The sequence below is a fragment of the Centropristis striata genome, chromosome 15 (genome assembly GCF_030273125.1).
Source record: "Centropristis striata isolate RG_2023a ecotype Rhode Island chromosome 15, C.striata_1.0, whole genome shotgun sequence".
Lineage (NCBI taxonomy): Eukaryota > Metazoa > Chordata > Actinopteri > Perciformes > Serranidae > Centropristis > Centropristis striata.
In genome coordinates this window covers 26,832,565-26,855,682 of record NC_081531.1, presented here as the reverse complement: position 1 = coordinate 26,855,682, position 23,118 = coordinate 26,832,565, and the positions used below count along the sequence as shown (strand labels likewise).

Here is a 23,118-nt window from a genome sequence, read left to right as displayed (position 1 = left end):
GCTTATGTTATGTTATGTTTACACCTATGCAGTTCCTTTAGCAATACAAATAATAATAAAAAACAATCCCCTACTTTAGTAAAACACTGAAACCAATTATGACAGGTGTGCTGTAATAAAAACGAGTGGATTGCACTGATTAAATCCAGTTTTTCTGCAATGTAAAGAGGAAAAACCAAGATATTCCCAAAGTTTGTGGTGGATGACAGGTTGTTTCTTAATGCAAGATAGATTTGTTCTTCAAAATTCAAAGAAGCTGCTTTATGTGGTCATCAGGACAAGTGGTGTATACAGAAAGTTAGGACAACACAAGGGTAAAGAATCAGAGTACAGAGTAGTAGCAGAGTCCTTCCACCACTGATTTTGACATAGGCTAAGTACATTTCTGTTGGCTGATTTAAATGTGACATTAAATTAATCAGATTAAAATCCGGTAAGTGGGTATCCAAACATTTTTTCAGACAGACTATGACAAAATATGTAAATCGGGAGATTTTCCAATTGAAAGGACACTGAGTGTGCACTGGGTGGACACTCTGCCAAAAAAAAAAAAACTGCCAAAGAAGATCCATCTCAAAATTACCTTTAAAAAAACATTATTTAAAACAGCATCCGCTGGAGAAACATACAAATATTATAGCAGTACTCCTTTACCTTTGGATCTTTGATAGTTGCTTGTTTGTTACATGTCTAATTTTTCTCTATTGGGTTGTATAAGTGAATGAAAGTAAAACGTGCCAACTTTTTACTTTCATTTAACCACGGAACATGTACTTCTGCCCTCCAACTACTGACCATCTGCACTGATCTGTTTAGCACTGTATTTATCCCTTATAGCGTATTCATCTTATATCTACCTCTCGTTCATAGTGTATTCATTGTTTCCATCACTTATACTGCACTTTATTTATACGGATCTATTTGCACTACCTACTGTTATCTGCTGCTAAAACCTATTGTATTTATTTATATATTCCTGTACACATACTTTGCACTCTACTGCTGTTTTGCACTTCTGGTCAGATGCTAAACTCGTTGTCTAAGTACCTGTACCTGTGCAATGACAATAATGTTGAATCTAATCTAGTCTAATCTAATTTTACAAAAAAACTACATATATATCTGTGTGTAGTTGCAACACATGAGTTCAGACCTTATGGAATTGTTACTTTTACACATATTCTACATGCATGAATTAAGCATACATGCTGTAATCAGTTATTCTGACTTGCAGAGCTCTGATGCTGAATAATGCTGATTGATAAGCAACCTTGATGGATGTTTGGCCCAGAAGCAGTCAAATCTGTTTCTGATCACTTGTAGTGCCCCCTATTGGCCTCATTTAAAACTCCTGCTTTAGCTTAGATCAATACATGAAAACCCTGTTTGACCTTGTTAATGATTACATCATCACATGACAGCACCTGCAGGCAGTGCGGGTTGAACCTGCAGGGTGTCAGGTGTATTGAACTGTCTGAACCAGTTTGTTTAGGTAGGTTGCCTGTTTAGCTTGGCTGCTGCTGTTGCATGAACAATCCTGGCTAGAGATGTTTTCAGAGGGGATTCAATCACTTCTAGCATGCTTTCTCTTGTTCCATTAAACCAGGGGTCGGCAACCGGCAACTCCGGAGCCACATGAGGCTCTTCAGGTCATCTGCAGTGGCTCCCTGTGGCTGTAGGCAAGGTCGGGAAGAGTTCAGTTACCAAAGATCTCAAAGGTAGATAGATGTTTAGGAATTTGACTGGTTTTGTACACATTGAAGTTTAAAGATGACTTTGATAGTATAACAATAGGAAGCTGCTGTAGTAACTTAGCCTGGATGTGGGAAAACATGAGTTTCTGCTGCAGCGAATGACAGTTGGGTCAATAATTATGATTCCAAGTTTATTGCAGTTATTTTCTGCATCTATTGGGCAGGTGTGAGCCCTGAGCAGGTGGCAGCAGACAGGGTCTTTGAGGAGAGAAGCTAGGAGCTGTGACCATGGAGGACTGACCACAAGGTAACATTTATAGGATGAAGAGAAGGGGAACAAGCAACAGACCCTTGGGGATGCTGTAGTTGCAAATAGTTTCTGAATATGAAATGATTTGTCAGAGGTGCTGTAAGAGGAGAGTGAGAGTAGTTTTTCAGCACAACTTCACCTACTTCCAAGGTTCATGGAGAAGGGAAAAGGTCTGACCGGGGGAAAACTGTGATACAGTTTGTGGACATGCAATGCCTCTGCCCACATCAACAGCCAGGAGACTGTATAAGAGCCAGACAAATAGATCAAGATGGTTTTAAAATATTCCAAAAGTATTACAAAGTAATAAGAATATGTTACTATATTTGAGTAATCTAATGGAATAAGTTACAAATCACAAAGTCATTCGTAACTTTGTTACAATATCAATAAAATTGCCAATGTGCTTGCTAAAAATGTAGTTTTTCCTTGTTTCTGAACACATTCAAATATGACTTGAGCAACTATGCTATTAGGCTAACGATATGTTTTAAAATGAACACTCCCCACACTGTTAGTCAGTACTGATTTAGGATAACGTGCTATATATTTAGTCCCTTCCATGCATGCAGTCAGTCCCTTAGACGTTGGGAAACATTTCCTGCATGTTGTCATGTGTAAATGGGAGCAGGAATGGATTTTATTCCTTCACTGTATAATTAACTCCTCGTGTTTTGTGCTCGTCTCCTAAACTAGATTAATTCTGTCGTCAGACTGAACAAAGCAGAGGTGTATTAGTAACATGACGCAGATATTAAAAGACATGGATTATAGCTATTCCTGAACAGTTTTATTTATTTCATATCTAACTGTAGATACCTCTAGTTTGAGACAAGAGTGTTTTCACATTCAAGTACACAGTGCCTTACTTCAGTTCCCCATCTGAAAAGGTAGAGGCTTTAGATAAGGCAAGAGGAGCAAAACCTGCAAGCGATATAGAAGTCAAACAGTTACAGAGTACGACCTGGATTTAGACATATTTGAAACATATTGTAATCCATACATTATGGTGAACCAAAAGGGCATGTAGTATAATACCAGATGCATGGACTATACATCGACTTCCTGCTTGAAAATAAATGGGATATCTTAAAAAAAATCCCTCCCTCATTGTTTTGAATTCAGAACCAGAGAAGCCATAAAAAACCCCCAGTAGGTGACCTGTCAAACCCACAGGTGAATGTAGATGTCACAATGTTTTGTGCATTATGACAATGGAAACAACACAGGTGCATCTCAATAAATTAGAATATCATAGAAAAGTTTACTAATGTCAGTAATCCAGTTCAAAGGTGAAATAACACATTATATAGATCCATTACACACAGAATAAACATTTCATGTCTTAATTTATTTATTTCTTCTAATTATAATGATTATGGCTTACATTTAATGAAGACCTAAAATTCAGTATCTCAAAAAAATTGAATATTACAAAAGACCAATTTTTAAAAGTATGTTTAATATGGAAATGTTGGCCTCTGAAAAGTATGTCCATCTACATTCATGGAAAAAATTATTAGACCACCTTGTTTTCTTCAGTTTCTTGCTCATTGTAATGCCTGGTACAACTAAAGGTATATTTGGTTGGACAAATATAATAACAAAAATAGCTCACAAGAGTTTAATTTAAGAGCTGATATCTAGACATTTTCCATGTTTTTCTTGATGATCTTGGTTATTATATCTGGAAAATGTCTAGATATCAGCTCTTAAATTAAACTCTTATGAGCTACTTGTTGTTATCATTATATTTGTCCAAACAAATTTACCTTTAGTTGTACCAGGCATTAAAATTAACAAGAACTTGGGGCTACTTGACTTGAACTACTGGAAATGGACTTTTCCATCATATTCTAAAATATCGAGATGCACCTGTAAATGGTCTGTTGGGTGAAACTTTAAGGCTCATCACCATGTTGTTGTTTTTTTTACCAGAAAGCAGCGGCAACATGTTCTTCACCACGTTGTTTGAGAGGAAATTGTTTTCAGCTTTATTCAGTTAGTCCATTCCATGAAAGTACTGTGAATGTGATGAAAAAAAAGGAAATAAAAAAAATAATAACCCCTTACACTTCTAAAATGTACGACAGGCATTCATCCACCTCCCACTCTTTATCCCGTATGTGCAACAACTGCGCCAAGCCGCTTGGTCCCCCTTCCAATGAAGAACAAACAAGTACCAAAACATTCCATAAGAAGTCATTGAAATGTGTTTATAGCAAAGTTACATAAAAATGGCACAGTCACACAGAAAATAAGACATTGATAATCACTATATGAACTGAAAGGAACCCACTGCAGCTGCTTATCAAAGCTCAGTCAGATTCTCTGAGTCAAACACAGACTCCCTGTACCACCTGCTTGTGTATATATGAGGGAGGGCGAGATGACCTACATGTATCCTCCTTCAATAACTTGTGCTGTAACATCCAGAAAGAACGCAATGGATAGTGAAGTACACAGAACTGTTCTGTAAAGATAGAGAGTGCATGCATTTCTAAAATGCAAACCTTAATCCCAGTTGATGCTCATACCCAGCGCCACACCTAAAAAAAACAAAATACAACTAAAATCCCTTTTTTACTAGTGATTCTATTCATATATATATATTTATAGATATATATATATATATGTTTTTTTTTACATGTTTGTGTTCCTGTTAAAAGTACCTTACATCTTTCATATCATATACATTTATGACTGGCTACTGTCTCAGTCAATCACAATAATATGACCTCCTGGACAATAATTTCAGGTACATTCAGGACCTTCTGTAAAAAGTCTTACAATTTTCTTTACAATTCATTAAAAATACAGAGGAGCAAAAATATTGGTGATACGACAGTCCACTGTCCTGCAGAGGCTGCAACCGTAGCTCATAGAGTCTGTCTTCTACACAGCTAAAGATAATTTCACACATTTCCCCCCCTAAATGCTTCATTCTGTACGGATCTCTGTCTCTGGCCTCTGCATGGCCAGGTCGATCTGGATAAAGGCCCCCTGGCCCAGTGCTGTGGAGTATGCTCTGTTGTTGTGGCTCACTGTGAACCCTGGAGCGGGATAGGAGCCCGAGCCTCCACGTTTTTGCCCAGGGGCCTGAGGCTGAGGTACTGGGTGATAATCGTCCAAGTTATCATAGTGGGACTGCACTGTTTTAGTGCCGTGTTTCTGATATGAGTAGTCTCTGTCCAGTTCGGGGTTGCCCTGGCTGTAGTGCTGCTGCTCTCTGACGCTGTGTGATCGCTCCAGTTTGGAGCGGCTGAGTTGTTCCCTGGGGGCGGACGGCTGGTCTTCTGTACTGTGGTAGCCGCTCGATGTTTTCCCTTTACTCTGGTGCTGCTCAGATTCTTGACAGTCGTAACGCGGTGGGAAGTTCCTCTTGTTGGAATACTCCTGCTGCCAGTGTTTGGACCTGCCGCCCTCTCCGCCCGCCTTGTCGTCTGCCGCCTCGTACTTGGCCTCGTGCCGGCCGATCTCCTGCTGATGGGACAGACTGTGGCTCAGAGTAGCTGGGAGGGAGTGAGACGATTGGCATTTCTTGGAACCGCTTTGCTTGGCGAGCACGTCCGACTTGTCGCCCGCTGCGCTGCCCTGGACGTGCTTGTCAGTCTCCATGTACATGAGGACGTCAGGGTCTGACACCATGTGTCTGGGGAGGTAGCGCCCGTCTTTGCTCTCGGCTGCAACCAGCACAGCTTTACCAGGGTCAGATTTGCTGCGCAGGTGCAGGGTTTCATATCCCGATATATCTGCTGGTGCAAACAAGCCGACATTGTCATACTGAGAGAGGACGGGGCCTTTAATCTTCTGTCTGGCCCGGCTCTCCCTGCGGATGGAGTGCATGCGGAGCCTTTCTGACTCCTCGGGGTCCCAAGCGAGGTAAGCAGCAGCTTCCTTGCTCCCGTGACTGGGAGGCATGTCCCTGCTCACGAAGCTGTGCTCCTTCCCCGGTGGGAGAACGTGGCGAGCGAGGTAGTGGTACCCGGTTGCCTTTCCGCCCGGCCGGCCAGCAGCAGCTCCCGGATCTCGGCTGCCGTGGGAGTGGAAGTGACGGACACGGATAGTGCCATAAGGGTCTATGTCATAGAAAGGCGCCTCCAAAGGGCTTGAACCAGAGTAGGGACTGTAGCGATACTGCACCCGTCCATTCTCAAAGTAAGGCTGCAGCTGGGTGACGTGGTAGTCGGTCTGTGACGACTGCTGCTGCTGCTGCTGCGGAGGCTGCTGGTAGGCTTTGCACTGATACACAGGCCGATGGTAGAAGAACATTTCATCGTCTGGAGGAACTTCGGTCCTTTGAATGGGCACTGCGCGGATAGTGGAAGGAACGTGGAGAGAGTGCACCCTGCGAATGGTGGGATAGCCTTGGTTTCTGTCGTGGTTGTAACCCTGATGGCCTGGCCCCGGGGACACGTACACGCTGCGGGGGTTTCCTCTGGACTTCATAGAGTGGTGGAAGGACCTGGGGCCTAAAGTGCTGTATCTGTTGTCTAGTCGGGCACTGTACGGTATCTGAGGCTCCGACTTGGACACGTAGGAGAGGTGTGGGGGGACGCTGTCCGGCCGGAAGTGGTGCGGTATGGACTGTGGTCCCAGTGGAACAGGCCTCTGGTGGTAGTACGCAGCTCCTGGAGGCTCAATTAAGACCGGCTCTCCTTTAGCGTGGTACAGGTAGGCTGGCTGGTGAGTGGAAGATTTTCGAGGAGAAGGAGGATGGTGAGGAAGAGCCTCTTCCAGATGGACGGGAGCAGGGCCTTCAGCCAACATATGGTAGGAGGCTTCACTTTGGCTCAGTGCTGCTGTGGCCAGTTTGCTCTCGATGGTGCGGACGGGAGGAGCTGGAGGCTTGGCTCCGTACGAGTCGTGGTACTTTGCAGATTCATTACAGGGCTGGACCGGCTTTATGGCCTCCCAAGGCTTCTCAACAGGTTCGGCGGAGGTGGGGGCCACTCTGGCGCTGGCCTTCATGGGAATCTGAGGCTGGGTCTGGGATTGGACTTGTATCTGAGGCTGAGGCTGTGATGGGGGAGGAGGCTGTGTCTGAGCTTGGCTCTGCTGCTGAGTGTGTGTTTGATGCTGGGGCAGTGAGACAGCGTGCCTCTTGGGCTTTTGAATTGGTGGAAGTGGTTGTTCTGATGGTTTTGGAAGGATTGGGGGTGGTGCAGTCTCCTCTGGTTTCACCTGAGACAAAACACAACGAAACAGACCCTTAGAAGAGAAACAGACTATGCTCCTCACCATCTGGCAGGCCAAAAGTAGATTTTCTTTCAAAAAGTCACTTCAACATAAACTGATGAATATGACATAGTACTATTTGTATGATACCTAATATGATACAGCATTATGATGAGCACTAGTGGCCAAAAACACTGTGAAATGTCCTTTGATGTACATGAGACCAAATGAATCCAAAGATATAAAGGAACAGTTCAACATTTTGGCAAAAATGATGATAAGATTGATGCTGCTTTGATGTCTGCATGCTAAATCTGCAGGCAGAGTCAAGAGACACAGCTCAGCATAAAATTGGGACCAGCTACAACTAATTAACACTCATTTTGTTTAATCAGTGTCCAAGTGCAGCGACTTCATGGACTCACTTCTGGTCGTCTGGCAACTTCACTGTGACAACAAGACTCCAGGAAGAAAATATAAGATTGAACATGTTAATTAGTGAGCTACAGAGGTACTGGTGGGAGTCTGGCTAGCTGTTTCTCTCTGTAGCCAGTATTTTTGCTAAGTTAAGCTAAACTAACTGTAGGCTGCCAGTAGCTTTATATGGAATGGACAGATGTGAGGGTGACATCTGTCCTCTCAACTACCTTTTGACAAGAAAGTGTTATATTTGGATAAATAAAATGTTGTGTAGATGGTAGGTGACTTTCCACTTTGATGGTGATTTTTAAATCTTTTTCTCATAGATTTTCAAGGGCACAGTTTGGGTTCTCAGCTGTCATGTTTAGTCTTCCATTTTAGTGTACGGGGGCAGGCTTAGTAAACTTATAGTGTTCATGGCTCACTCTAACTGAATTCCTGTGAGAATGATGTTATATGGAGACCAGATCTACATAAATTTACCTGCGACCAAAAATAAAGGCCGGTATTGAGACCTTACTTTATCTCCAGTGTGTGGACCTCCAATCTATGAACCAGAGTGACTTTTACAAAAGCAAATGAGCACACTTCCCAAAATGTTGAGCTCTTCCTTCACTCTAACTGAGAAACTCACTCATGTTATGCTGCGTATGAATGATTAATGAATTTGGATCATGCTCACTGCAGCTCAATAGCACAATATAATGACCATTAATAATGTATCAGTCGACATATGTGATAAGACTCTTACCTCAGGGGCCGGCTGTGGTAAGACTCCAGTATCTTTGCAGCTGCCACTGGGGAAGGTGGCTGTAGTGGTACTAGAGGAGCTGATCCGGACTGGGACCTGTCCTGGGACTTGTCCTGGGACCTGTCCCGTGACAGGCTGCTTCCTCTCTGGACTTTTCCTGACAGGAGAAGTCAGGCTGGTTGAACTGGGGAGTGGGGCACACTTGTAAAACGGAGTGTCTGGTGGGCTGAAGTCTGTTTCCGGCTGTGCTCCAGGTGGAGTTTTAAGGGACTTGGTAGTGTCTGATGGCTTGGTAATTGTACTGCTTGACTCTAGAGGCTGCTGTCTGATTGTGGGACTGGTCGTGGAGGGGCAAGATGAGGCTGTTGTGACAGTGGGAGCGCTGCTGTTTGGTGGTGGTGAACTTCCTCTCTCTCCTCTGCCCGCTCCTTCCTCAGAGGGAGTCTGGAAATGTGGGAGCAGTGGATGTGGCAAGTCCTGGGAGTTAGAGGCCTCCTGTGGCTGCAGAGGGGACACCGGTGTGGAGGGCTCAGAAGAGCGGGACTGAGACTGTATGGTGACCTGCTGGGCAGACTCGGCCAGGGCCAGGGCCAACATGCGGGCAGCATTTTTAGGAGGAGGAGGAGGAGGGGCAGAAGTGGGAGCTGTAGAGCTGAGGGAACGAGGGGTGAGGTCCTTCGAAGAGTCCGGAGCTACGACACAAAAACACAAGGGATCTAGAGTTAAAGACCGAATAACAGCAGGCAGGTGGGGTTAAAGGTGCTTCAAGAGTGGGAAGGACAGGAAGAGTTAGGCTGCGTTCACAAGAGATGCTGCGGTGATTAGGTTGTGAGGCAGTATAGGAGTGACACATAAGGGCCCATTCGTGTGACGCTGTGTTGTTAACTTTAACCCCCTTATTTAACACAAGAAGTCTTTATATTCCAGGGTTTCCCATTAAGTACCTGCCGTCCTCCTCTGAGACATGCACGCGCATTCACACTGTCTGTATCAGTCCCGCCGCACATGATTGCTCCATATGTGTGCGTGCGCTGAACTAAATCCTATCAACCTGTCCAGGCCGGTCAGATCCAAAAACAATGTTGCATACGCTGTTCTTTAGCCGTGAGCTAACATTAGCTAACAATTAAAGTTGTTTCAATCACACTAAACTGTCTCTAACTGTTTTGAATTATTTCCTGTCGCTAAACGCATGCAACTTTCAAAATAAGAGCACAATTTGGTAACAGAATCGACCACGAGTTTACAAGAAGACTGTCAAAATAAGATAAGAATTATTCTCCTTTAAAATAATTTTTAAAATATGCAATCATTAAGATCAGTGTATATAATGGAATAGTGGCATTAGAATGTGTGAGAGGCCACCAGCTCTCAAAGTGCACGAGATTGATGCATTTTACTTAGAAATGTACAAAATTTTCCCCAAGGAAACATGCCCCCGGACCCTCCTAGATGGTTTGATGCCTCCCCCTACGTAGTCTCACAAATTGTATTCCACAATTATTGTTTTCCATCGGACTGTTTTTAATCTTGACATTTCCAACTGCACTTGAAGGCAGCTTTATTCATTTCACAGCAACTCAATAAGAAAAGATGGAGTGACTGTGTGCTGGAGCTTGTTGCAGGAAACACGCTAAGTGAGGGGTTAGTGCTTGTCTTTGTTATTTTTACCCACATCGTTTTTTTTTGCTTTCTTGTACTGAGTGGTACCAAAGTTGTTTTTGGCCCCCGTCTCATGACAGTGACAGTGACCGCTGCAGCGGGACGTTGGGTTATGTTTAAAAATTTGACTTTGTTTCAACTTCTACAGCAGGCCACTATGTTTTTTCCAGCATCCTCTGAGGCGCTGACTGCCACGGCACAAACACACTACACCCAATTAAATAAATGGGTTACGTTTTACCGACGCACCGCCGAATCTGGTCTGAATGCAGCCTTAAGCGTGGTGCTCGGGCCTCAAATATAAAGATATATATATCCTATATAGATATTCAGCCTAAATATATCGGGATATGACTTTAGGTCCACATTGCCCAGCCCTAATGCAAACCTGGTAAACTAAACCCAGAAAAAATGTCATATAATTAAAGCCATGATTTATCACCTTATTTATAAACTACATTGTGTTAACAAAACGGTGACAAGTCAGAAACCAAAAAACTGCACTTAAAAAAGGTCACTCTCTGCCCCTTACCGTGGTGCTCCTGGCTGCAGGCAGCTGGCGCCTGCTGCACGCTGTCCTCTCCTTTCAGCTCTCCACTGTCCACGCTGTCAAAGGCTGCCAGCTTAGAGTGCAGCTCCATTTGGAAAGCTTCACTTAGCGACGGCTCGGCTGCCCTGAGCAGCACACTGCCCATCAGGGGAGGAGAGTCCTTGGCTGCTGACGGAGGAGATAATGGCTGCGGAGAGACAACCTGTCCTACTGTATTCTTGTCAGGCTTCTCTGTGGAGAAAAGCTCTGAAGTGGCAAATGGAGTCAAACTAGTGGCCTTTCCACATTTAATAGGTGACACAGCCTGTGTGGGTTTATCAGTGTAAGAATAGGAAGTGGTAGTAGTAGTGGTGAAGTCTGCGGGCAACAAGGGGGACATCAAGCTGCCCAGGAAGGCAGCAGAGATGAGGTCAGAGCCATTGGTCTTGCCGCAGACGCTGCCGGGGCTCCTCTTTAACGTGGAGCCCTCCGCCCCGGCCGGCAAGTCGTCTAGCGGGAAGGCGTAAGAGGTGTCGGGGAGACTGCACTGGAAAGACATGGGGTCAAAGTCCAAGGAGGCCATGCCGATGTCCGGCGGGCTGAGGTCCACGTCTTCACCTGCAGAGCGGGGAGGGGAGATGAGGGCAGGCACACAGATGGGCCCGTCGTCTCCGTCGCTGTCCTCCGTGGCGCCCAGGTTGTTGAAGGAGTTGCAGTGCTGCCGGCTGTCCAGCAGCTCGCCGTTAAAGGAGGCTGACAGGGCATCGCTGCTGGAGCGCGGCCGCCGAGGACGGTACACCTTGGACTCTCCTGGAGGCGGACAACAACAGGTTATTACATATATACATACATACATATTAGATAAATATATTATGGGCAGCACCATCTGATTAAACTCATTGTGACCTACAGGTGCGTCTCAATAAATTAGAATATCATAAAAAAGTTTATTCATGTCAGTAATTAAATTCAAAAAGTGGAAATAAAACATTTTATAGATCTATTTCACACAGAATGAAACATTTCATGTCTTAATTTATTTAATTTCTTCTAATTATAATGATTATGGCTTACATTTAATGAAGACCCAAAATTCAGTGTCTCATAACATTGGAATATTACAAAAGAACAATTTTAAAAAGTATGTTTAATATGTAAATGTTGGCCTCTGAAAAGTATGTCCATCTATATGACTCAATACTTGGTTGGGGCTGTTTGACTTGAACTACTGGAAATGGACTTTTCCATCATATTCTAATGTATTGAGATGCACCTGTATGTATTTGATAAATACACAGCTCTGGAAAAAATTAAGAGACCACTCTCACAAATGTTTCTTAAAGCAGCATCTCTACATCTATGGCAGCCAGTCCACTCCAGTGTTTGTTGGATTCCAACACAAGCCTCCTCATTCTACTTAACGAGACACTGATCACCTGAACCAGATCTGATTTTAAGAGGAAGATTATAAAAACCACTGCTGTGATTAAAGATTGAGATTATCCTGCCAACAATGATTTCTAAACTCTCTCTCTTTTGTGTCGTTTAAAAACAAATATGTTTCCTTTGCATTATTCGAGGTCTGAAAACAATGCATCTCTTTTTGTTATTTTGACCATTTGTCATTTTCTGCCAATAAATGCTGTAATTGGCAATATTTTAATTTCAAATTTGAGAGAAATGTTGTCAGCACTTTATAGAATGAAACAAACATGTTCGTGTTACTCAAATGGATACCTTTAAATAGTAAAACCAGCAAACTGATCATTTTGCATGTCTCTTAAATTTTCCAGAGCTGTATTATGAACAGCACCACCTGATTAAACTCTATTTATTAAATTATTATTAAAATCATTCTGAGACACACCTTCAACATTGTGCAGGGAACTGAGTGATTCTTCACTTTTGGCTGATCTTAATGTTGCTGTGTCTCCTCTGCCTCCTGAAACAGAGATTAAAAAAGGTATCAGCATGCAGCTCTTCTAATTGCACAATTATGAGGTGATAATTGGACTTTTTTTCATTCCAATTGTGGAGAAGGGACTCACCAGCGAGAGCCATGGCCTTCAGTTCATTGGGCTCACTGGGGTTGCGGTGCAGCTTGCGCTTGGACATAGAAGAAGACTTGCCCAGGTTGAAGAAAGAACGCCAACTACCCACAGGAGACTTCTTGGATTTAATAGGAGGTCTCTTCCTATGATTTAAAAAAGGGGGTAAATAAAGTAGGCATAGTAAAGTTAGCTTCACTAGCTCATATACACAACAAATAACTGACACAGGGACACAATTATCAATCACATTTTTCAGTGTTAAGCTCTTTTTGTTATTATTCAGAGGTCCCGTCTTGGTATAAATAAAATTGCATTATTGAGCACCAAATGTGTGCAACAAATGGTATCAATCCAAAAATTGCTGCAACAATTTATGGGACATAGTTGAAAATGGAAATGGACTTCAGAAGGTCTACACTAATGTTATGACCCTTTATACAACCTAATAGGTTTCAATGAATAAATAATTAATGAAGTAATTTTTTATCAAATATTTTTGACCAGAACAATTTAACACACAGTGCTGAGCTTCATCTCAAATTAATCTTCAGGTTCACAGCTTTCAGATGATGTCACCACTAACATTCATTGTTGACCTGCTATCTCCCCCTAAATATCCACTGCCCACAACCACCAATTCTCAAAAAAAGGACCCTGAATGCTAACTGGTTACACATTGTTTCTTCCATTTCTTGGATATCTGCCCTGAAAGTGGAAGCTAGGGATACACGGCTGCCAATACTGATATCGGGCCGATATTGAGACAAATAGCTGGATCAGGTATTGGTGACAATGGGGCCAATCTATTCAATTCAATTCTTTATTATTATATTCAGTAACTTTACCTTCACGAATAGAATGACTCTACCTGCAGTTTTGCCAGCAACCAGCAGATGGAGACACATTCCAGCATTGGAGGGTGTACAATATTTTATAATATTTAGCCTTTTCAAGACAAACGAATTAAATGACATATCAGTTAAAAGGAGTAAACAGACCTCTCGGTGGGAAACTCGATGACCGTGTGGAACTTCCCCTGCAGGGCAGCCGGACCTTCGCCCACCTCGATGTACTTGCTGTCTTCAGTGACTGGAGAGTTGATCTGAGCCTGGGTCCTGGCCTGGGCCTCCTCCAGACTCAGGAGTTTAGTGGAGGGAGATGAAACCAGCAGGGATTTGGGCCGTGACAATGAGTTATGACCTGGTAATGTGGAACGTTGTTTATTGCTCAGGTAGAAGCAGCAGCAGAGTGACAATGTGAGAAGAGGTGATTTCTGACTGGTACGTACCTGCTCCCTCTCGTATTAGTGAGCTGAGTTTAGAGCTGAAGAGAACATCCACGTGGTTCAGGATGAACTCCACCACCACCGACTGGATTCGGACTTCCATGAAGGCAGCTGTGCCGCTGAAGCACGCAGACTCAATCTGTTTGGACCTAACATCAGTGAAAAGGGGAGAATTGGGTCTGATTTAGGGCCTGTTGACATGACAACGGACTATTTCCATCAGTCAGACATTCAAGTTTCCCTAGCAGCTCTGATAACTATCAGGAGTCATTTCAGCACAATGATCACAGATGATATAACAGAACAGAGAAGACTGCGGGCAATTTTTTGATGCGCCAATTCGGCGGCTTTGGACAAGACCTGGGAGAACCAGGAGTAGAAGTAGGAGAGAAGAGAAGTGTCTACACAGCGAAAACTTTTGGTGGTGTTGTGTGTTAGTGCTTCACAGTAACCACCGAGCCACCTGTTGTGCAAACTACATTGAATTTCACAGACCTTTGTGTCACCGTATGCATGCAGATTTCCTTCAAAGACGCTCGTCTAAACTTGGAATAAAAAGTGACAACGCAACGCCACTTTTTGCGTTTTCTGTCTCTATCATCTCCATCTAAACAGGGCCTTAGTAAAGTGCCCCATTTGTTACCTATTTTGTTAATTGTTTTCTTATATTATTATATATTGTGATTGTTTTTGTAACTTTGGAGCAATTTGGAACCAGAATTTCCTTCTGGATTAATAAAGTTCTATCTTTTTTTATCTTATTTTATTCAGCAACTGGAGAATTCGATCTCAGCACCATCGAGTGGACTGAACAAGCAATTGATTTTAATATTAACACCAAAAAGCTCAATTTGTACTTGCAATATTAATTCACCACCATAAAGAATATGCATACAAAGGACATAGTGTTGAGCAGGGTGGTCTCTCACCTCAGCAGGTTGGGAGCCCAGACGATGGCCAGGTTCTTGCTGTGCATGTTGGTGATGTAGCTGAATGCTGCCAGGCGGGAAAGGTGTCTCATGAGGAACTCCAGGGTCCTAGAAAAAAAATCAAATATTCATTTATTCAGATTTAATTGGCTCCCACAAGTGATGTGCAGACTAATGGCCATGATAGAGCTGCTCCTTCATAGCATCAATATTTCACTATGTGCCCAACTCCCAGAGGAGTGTCACTTAGAAATTTGCATTTGTATGCTTTCACAAAGGATGGAAAACTCAATTCATCATCAGCGGTGCAAACACCAGCTGGGACCTGTTAAATGATTCCACTCAATGCAGTGTGGCACTAGAAAAACCCTTGATTTTAACATTAACAGACACACAACTGATGTCAATGCACAACACCAGTGTACATCTGTAATGTGGCAGTCCCCGAGCCTGCCACAGGGGGGCAGTATGCCTCCACACTGACCTGTAATGCGGTGGAGGAAGCTGCTGTATGACATCATGGATTTTGATGAGTCGTTCCTCGTCCGTTGCTGCTGATACAGCATCCTTCAGCGGGAAAACAAAAGGGAGAGATGGGAGACAGGCAGAGGGAGATAAATAGTGGGATGTATCAGTGTATCAACATTAAGCTCGTTCACTTGGTTCACGCTGCTGCGTGGAGCACAGAGGGGACATCAGTCTGCAGCCCCTACACCCTCCCTCCCCAGCTGCCATAACAACCAGCAAACATTTACTCCATCTTCAGGGACCTCTGTTGTGCTTGGAGCTTGCTTTTATTCCAAGTCACACAAAGAGCGGTTTGCTACATTTGTAATGATTGGGTGTGTCAAGTACAATGGTATTATTTCAGGGTGTCTGTGACTCATAAACTAGCAGAATTCCTATAAACGAAATCTGAGGAATTTCCTCTCTTTGCTGTAGAGATTAAGCACAAATTTGCAATCAGTAGTGTCAGTCAGTGTCCTTCTGGGCCGTCAGTAGGCACAGAAACTCAAAACGACCCAAAAAGTAGGGATGGGAATAATTAATCGATGGTTGTTAAGAATTTGGTCGATCACATGGAATTTTTAATTGATCTGTGTATTTATTAATTTTATCTCTGACTGTGTATCAGTATCACTGAACTGAAACACACCCAGCGTTCAGTTCTGTGGCCGTACGTCAATAAGCCAATGAGCTGAGAATTAAGTTCATAAAGCTTCAGTTTGCAAACTGAAAGTTGCAATAACAATTATAAAACACACAGAAATACAAGAGTATTAATTTGAGCAAAACTAGCTTACTGTATCAAACCTTGCTAGCATGAATTACTGAGTTTAATTTGATCCAAAACGTATTTAAACACAAAACACATTTAAATATGAAGATTACTGTGAAAACTAACCTCATGCCTCTTCGGAGCTAAAACATAAAACATTGAACTCCTTGACTCATCTTTACATGTTGATCGCAGTTAAGTTAGTTTTAGACAGGAAGTCTCTTTTCGTCCATTCAAAATAAAAGTGTCCATTATCAAAACAGGCTTTTGCATAGTACTGTATATATATCTTTTATTTTGTCCGCGTATTTATGTTTTTATACATACTGGAGTATGTACAAAAACATAGCGATTAATTTGATTAATTGATCGTTAACATTATAGATAATGGAGTTGGCAGGTTTCTTCCAAACACTCATCCCTACTAAAAAGTAAAGTGCTGTGAAAGTTAGCTGACTTTTCTTGCATCCAAACATGAGAGTAAGGAATTGGTGTGTGAGAAGTGTTTAGTCCCAAGGCTTTGCTTACAGAGAATTTCTCGTAGAGCTGGTAGGTGAGCAGAGGGTTGGGCAGCTCTCTGAAGTAGAGCTTACACAGCGAGCCAACGCAGTGGATGTCCTGGATGTAAACATCTTTGGTCAGGTCGGGGATCTGCTCCGAGTCGAACTCGTGCCTGATGAAAGAGAACGAGGGGCAACTCATTAACTTCTTCCACAGGAAAAACACATCAATAAATGACTGCTGCAGTTTGATGGATGGCTACAAGACATAAAGAGAAAAATCAATCTGTATTTCAGTCACATTTTTTTTTAGAAGAGAAAATTATTGATGCGTCTACACATGTTACAAATAAATAAGCTTACCAATTCTGTTAAAACTTAAAAAAGAAAGTTTGTAAACAGGCTGCACATGAACCGTGTGACATATGTTAATATGAGTTTATACTAAACTAGAAAATAATGCATTATAAAGAAACTACAGTCGGGTTCAGTGTAGGAAGTCATACGAGATTGATTTTATGCCAACCAGCTCAACAAAGTCAGAGAGAACGTGCAGTACAGTGTTTGGCTTCATATCAGACAACTGTGAATATTTTTAAACTGGCCCAGCCCTAAAAGAAGCTGATCATTGTGTCTAGCATCAGTCTAACAGAAAGAGAGGGGAATGTGGCCTACATTCCTAGTGCTCTAACCCTGAAAAACTACCCTCAGCTAAATTGAACCGAGGCTGTAATAAGGCTGTATTTACATCTCAAAGCAAAGCGAGACTGTAAGCCTTCAGCATTGTTGTGCTTGTTAAAATCAATGCTTGTCTCAGGAACAGCAGCATTTACTGACTTTGCTTTGACTTCAAGTATATTTTCATTCTATTAAAGGATGCAGAGGAGGGTGAGTATTCTTTTGATTCTTTAATAGTTGTTGGCATGTCCTCCTGTCAATTCTGCATAAAGAGTAGGGATGGGAATAATTAATCCATGATCTATTAATGTTCGCTAAGAATTTGGTCTATCACGTGAAATTTTTAATCGATCTGTGTATTTTTTTTAATTGTAATTTTATCTCTGACTGTGTATCATTACTCACTGAACTGAAACACGCCGAGCGTTCAGTTCTGTGGTCGTACGTCAGTAAAACAATGAGCTGAGAATTAAGTTGATAAAGCTTCAGTTTGCAAACTGAAAGTTGCAATAACAAGTATTCATTGGAGCAAAACTATCTTACTGTATCAAACCTTGCTAGCATGAATTACTGAGTTTAATTTGATCCAAAAGTTATTTAAACACAAAACACATTTAAATATTAATATAATATTAATATTAAATATTTAGATTACTGTGAAAACTAACCTCATGCATCTTTAGGGCTAAAACATAAAACATTGAACTCCTTGACGTTTTCTTTACAGTTTAATCTCACTTGAGTTGAGTTGGCAGGTTTCTTCCAAACGCCCATCCCTACATACAGAGCATCCCCAACAAGCTTAAACCAATCTGAACGTCATGGCAACCTCTGTCACTGCATTAAAGTAAGCACTTCAGGAGGGTGGTTGGAGTGCCGGTTGCCTATATCACCAGGGCTACGTCTCCTTGGTAACGTGTGCTCGATTGATCCTGCGATGCTGGAAAGAGCCCAGAACCCCGTCGCTGACAGTGTGGAAGGAACACATGATGACTATCAAGAATTGTTTCGTCAAATAAGAGAAAATTCTCAGTCTATTCATCTCCCTTCAGTCTTTTTATTTTTCCACAATGAGAGTCAAACCAACAGACTGACCAACAAAGTATTCAGTCAAACTGAACTGAACTGATATTAAACATGTATGGACGACAACAACTGCAGCATTTTACATTTACATTTAGCAGACGCTTTTATCCAAAGCGACTTACAGGAAAAAAGGGGAACAATCAAGGTATAGTGCAATAAGAGAGAGAGCCATTAGTGCATCAATAAGTGCTAGTGACAATTCGTCAAGGAGTAGAATTATCGTGTGGTGCTAAGAGAGAAGGAGGTTTTTAAAGGTAGACAGGCCCCTGCTCTGGTAGGAATTGGTAGTGTGTTCCACCAGCGGGGAACAAGAAACGCAAAGAGTCTGGATTGTCTTGGACCAACAGGGGGCAGAGCCAGGCGCCGTTCATTGGAAGAGCGCAGCTGTTGTGAGGTAGCATATGTCTGAATCAGGGCGTTCAGGTAGGTAGGAGCAGTACCGGAGACAACTTTATAGGCAGCATTAGAGATCTGAATTTGATGCTTTGGGCTGCAACAGGTAGCCAGTGGAGCTGGCTGAGCAGCGGTGTGACATGTGACCTTTTTGGCTGGTTGTAGACCATCTGAAGTGGTTTTACTGTGCAGTCTGGCAGGCCGTCAGGAGGGCGTTACAGTAATCAAGTTTTGAGATGAGCATTTTATCAAACTTTCAAAAACTTTAAGCTCCACTGCTCTTTTTTTTAAATGAAACATAAAAAAGCCGAACTTTGCTGCGTTATTTAAACAACTTCCCAACACGATATCTGACACACATGGTGCCTATAGATTCCTTAGATCTTCTAGTTTCATATGATATCAGTATCTCCAGTATGCTCCTTAAAGAGAGCCCGCTACGCTACTGATGGCTGGTCGGAACGCGAAATATAAATGCTTGGTGGCAATGAATCCATATTATATTGCCACGCAAAATATCACAATACTATGCTGTGTCGATTTCCCCCACCTCTACTAGTTAGTGTATTCAAGCACAAAGCATGTGAGCTGAGAGGCAGGTGAACACTGCTGCTCACAAAGAAAATATTGCTTAATATACCGACACTAATAATTGAAGGTGACATGGTGACATAGAGTGTATCAGCATCCAACTCAAAGTGTAACTTGAAAACAGTCATCCCCAAATCTCTCACACACACACACACACACACACACACACACACACACACACACACACACACACACACACACACACACACACACACACACACACACACACACACACACACACACACACACACACACACACACACACACACACACACACACACACACACACACACACACACACACACACACACACACACACATTGTTCTTACTCACCTTACAGCAGAACAATAAGAACAATAACTCCTCAAAATGTCCACAACAAGCCACCACTGTTGTAAAATCTCTGATTACCAGCACAAGCACAAGTTCTTATTCTGGTATGACAACATTCCTAGATGAATAGATCCATTTCCTGATAATGTAATAACGCCTGAAAATATCATAAAATTTGCACTGAACTCGTTTGAAAATGTCATAAACCCCAATAATGTAATAACTTCAACAATAATGTAATAAATAAAGATTCAATAAAAATGTCAGCATGAAAATTACAAAACTTGACGACAACTGAAATGGTTATTTTTCCTTTTTGGGGTTTATACAGGGTTTCTGAAGTTGTATGTTGTTTCTAAGATTAAAGATTTAAATCCTGTTTTATTGACGTGACATCATTTCTGCAACACTAAATGCTGGTAATGTCAGTAACATGTTTATATCAGCGTTTCCATTATACAGTCACTAGTTTCGTTATAAGAATGATGTTTTGATACGTTTATTAATTGTATTACATTATTGGGTTTTATTACATTTTCGATCAAGTTTTATTACATTAAGGAAATGATTACATTATAGGGTGCTACAAGCCTTTAGATCAGGACTAGGGTTAGATTTACGAGCTCCTCCTATGACAAAGAATATTTCTGTGAGATGCTGATAGCTGCCAGTGTGTGTCTCATACCGCAATTTCTGGATATTTGAGGCGATTCCAGAGAGGCGGTAGATGCCGTCCACCACGCCGTGCTTCTCGATGAACTCGGTGCAGCTTTTGAGGACCTGGGGCACTGCGAAGAGAAAAACAGCGTGTCATCACATAACACAGTCAATATTTGTCCAGTCTTCGCTGAGCGCCTCGAGGTCAACAATACAACGAGTTTCCTTTTTGAAGAATGAGTAGAGAGCGGGCGGCCTAGAGCTCAGGGGCTCTTTTGGACAAGAGGCTGCAGGCTCAGAGGGATTATTGACTGTGATTAACTAACTTTCAGTGCTTTTCCAAAGGAAGGTGGAAATATTAGAACCATGTAAAGAACAAGCAACATATCCCGAAGAGCTTTAAAAAGATCTTCGACATCAATGCGTTTTTTCAGGATGAAGCAAATATAGTTAGGTAAACATGTTGTTGTCACATTCACTCAGCTTCAACAGTGATTGTGTTTCAGAGACAAAAAAAGAAAAACCTCAGAAAAACAGAGAGCTTCTTAAATCTCTTTCAGCAGCCATGAATCACACAGACATGCTATTTATCTCTCTCTCTCTTTCTCTCTGTGTATGGTAGATAAGGATGGTGTGTGTGTGTGTGTGTGTGTGTGTGTGTGTGTGTGTGTGTGTGTGTGTGTGTGTGTGTGTGTGTGTGTGTGTGTGTGTGTGTGTGTGTGTGTGAGGAGGCTCTCAGGCCTCCCACAGCTCACACATCATTCAGAGGATGACAGAGAGTGGGACACTAGCCGGAGCAGCTGTTCAGACGGATTCCACACATAGCGACAGAGAAAACAAGAGGAAATTTGAGGAAACTCTCTTCTGCAGCAGAGGACAGGACACCGAGGGCAGATACAGGTTCTTCGGGTAGAATTGTTTTGTTATGATGTCCTCTGATCACAAAGATGTGCTGGAATTTGAAGTTAGTGTTGGACAAACAACAAGAATAATTCCAAACCGCAGCGTTCACAGCAACAATTTTAGTGATGATTATGTTTCTTCAAAACGCTCAGAATGACTTAATAATAACAAGAAGTGAAAACCTTTCAGTGTCGACTGTGGCACAGCCGCCATTACATTACATCAGAACTGAACACTTTTACAATGAAAGCGGAAGCAGAGATGTTTGGGTTAATCACAGCCAGCAGTCGACAGATGAAAGTGGAAGTTGTTCAGCTTCAAATGCTCGTCTGAAATGAGTTATGACTCAGACTTTGTGGAAAAATAACAATATTGTAAGGCAATATTGTAAGTCTAGGGATGGGTGTTTGGAAAAAACCTGCCAACTCGAACATCTATAACGTTAACGATCAATTAACTGATTATTCACTATGCATACATGGGTAAAATAAAAGATATTAGATAGTAAAAAAAACCTGTTTTGATAATGGACGCTTTTAATTTGAAAGGGCGAAAGGAGACTTGATCCTGTCAATCGGCTGTGTTTACTGATACGCAGTCAGAGATCAAATTAAAACTAAAAAGTACACAGATCGATTTAAAATTCCACATGATCGACCAAATTCTTAACGACCATTCATCGATCATCTATAAGTTATTCCCATCCTTACCCCCAACTTTTTATGGAATCACAGCGGGAAAATGTACAAAATCCGAAGGGTAAAAACAAGTTGAGGTTTAATAATGGTGGAGTCTCTGCTGGTTGCCTGGAAACCTCACAGTAATGGCTGAGCCTGAAAAAGAAATAATCCCCACCGCTATTAATTCACCGTCATGTGAATCCAAGCTTTGATTTTGAGAATGTACCGTTTTCAGAAGTGCAGCACACAGAATATTTTAGATGAGATTTAAATTTGTTTTCCCAGAGGAAGTTGTTTTCCCAACACAGAAACGTACAGATATAAACAATACATAACATCATGAATACATTCATGCCTCTGCCAGTATCCCAGCCTACAACAGTGTCAGCGAGGCAGTTTGTTCAGGGCTGAAACTCCTGCTGAAGTGAGCTTTTCTCCATTTTAAATAGTCGTATGGGCGAGCAGATGGGAGTAATGCTGAGGTGGTGATTGTTGTCATTTGCACTCGCAGCAGACACGACAGCAGAGCATGCGCCGAAGCCCGAGACAGCGCAGCATCATGATCCATTAGGCTCAAATAATGGAACATATTCATGTTTAACTTATACCAGTAACATAATGACTGCCAGAGCTCAGTCTTTATTCATATTTTGTTGTAGAGATGCACCCGCTGCTGCCTCCATTTCAATTTACGTGCTAATGGTTTGTAGATGAAAGCCACACACTGTATGTAAACAGCAGCTCCGCCAGCCGTTCTGCTTGTAATTAATTAAGATATTTGCAGAGCTAAAGTCCTGGCCTACACTTATCTGCTGTAGCTCCATTGATTTTTGGAGCTCTCAGCAGCGTGGTGTCTGCTAGGTGAGCTGATGTGATGGCCTCAACGACTCAATGAGTGGGAGGATGATAGTGTCCTGATTACACTGTAACATCAGCTACTGCAACTGCTGCTGAAGCTTGATCAATAACGTCATTCCACTCCATGTTGACACCAGCGTGAGAAGCCATTTATTCATGTTAATGGATCATATTCTGTGTCTGGACATTGTAGCACATTAGCTCTCAGTGATCACACAGAGTCCATTTACCAGGCGTCTGGTAACAGATCAGGGCTGGGGGTTCTGCATTGCAGGCACACATTCATGGGTGAAGGAGTCAATCCTTGACCTCCATAAATCCTGCTTTACCTTGACACAGAGATAAGAGAC

General features: G+C 42.3%; 1 protein-coding gene across 2 annotated transcripts in view; it reads right to left on the bottom strand.

The window, feature by feature from the left end:
* Positions 1-2,772: 2,772 nt before the first annotated feature.
* The window catches only part of arhgap32b (Rho GTPase activating protein 32b), a 148,516-nt gene continuing 128,170 nt past the window's right edge, over positions 2,773-23,118 (bottom strand). For both annotated transcript variants that reach the window (XM_059351213.1, XM_059351214.1), the window contains 11 exons: positions 20,356-20,458; positions 16,617-16,761; positions 15,294-15,376; positions 14,810-14,917; positions 13,884-14,029; positions 13,594-13,795; positions 12,593-12,738; positions 12,412-12,486; positions 10,548-11,354; positions 8,354-9,045; positions 2,773-7,188 (listed from right to left, as the gene is read on the bottom strand). In XM_059351213.1, the coding sequence (XP_059207196.1) occupies positions 4,945-7,188; positions 8,354-9,045; positions 10,548-11,354; positions 12,412-12,486; positions 12,593-12,738; positions 13,594-13,795; positions 13,884-14,029; positions 14,810-14,917; positions 15,294-15,376; positions 16,617-16,761; positions 20,356-20,458 (4,751 nt within the window). In that variant the 3' untranslated portion in view covers positions 2,773-4,944. The remainder of the gene's footprint in view (positions 7,189-8,353; positions 9,046-10,547; positions 11,355-12,411; positions 12,487-12,592; positions 12,739-13,593; positions 13,796-13,883; positions 14,030-14,809; positions 14,918-15,293; positions 15,377-16,616; positions 16,762-20,355; positions 20,459-23,118) is intronic.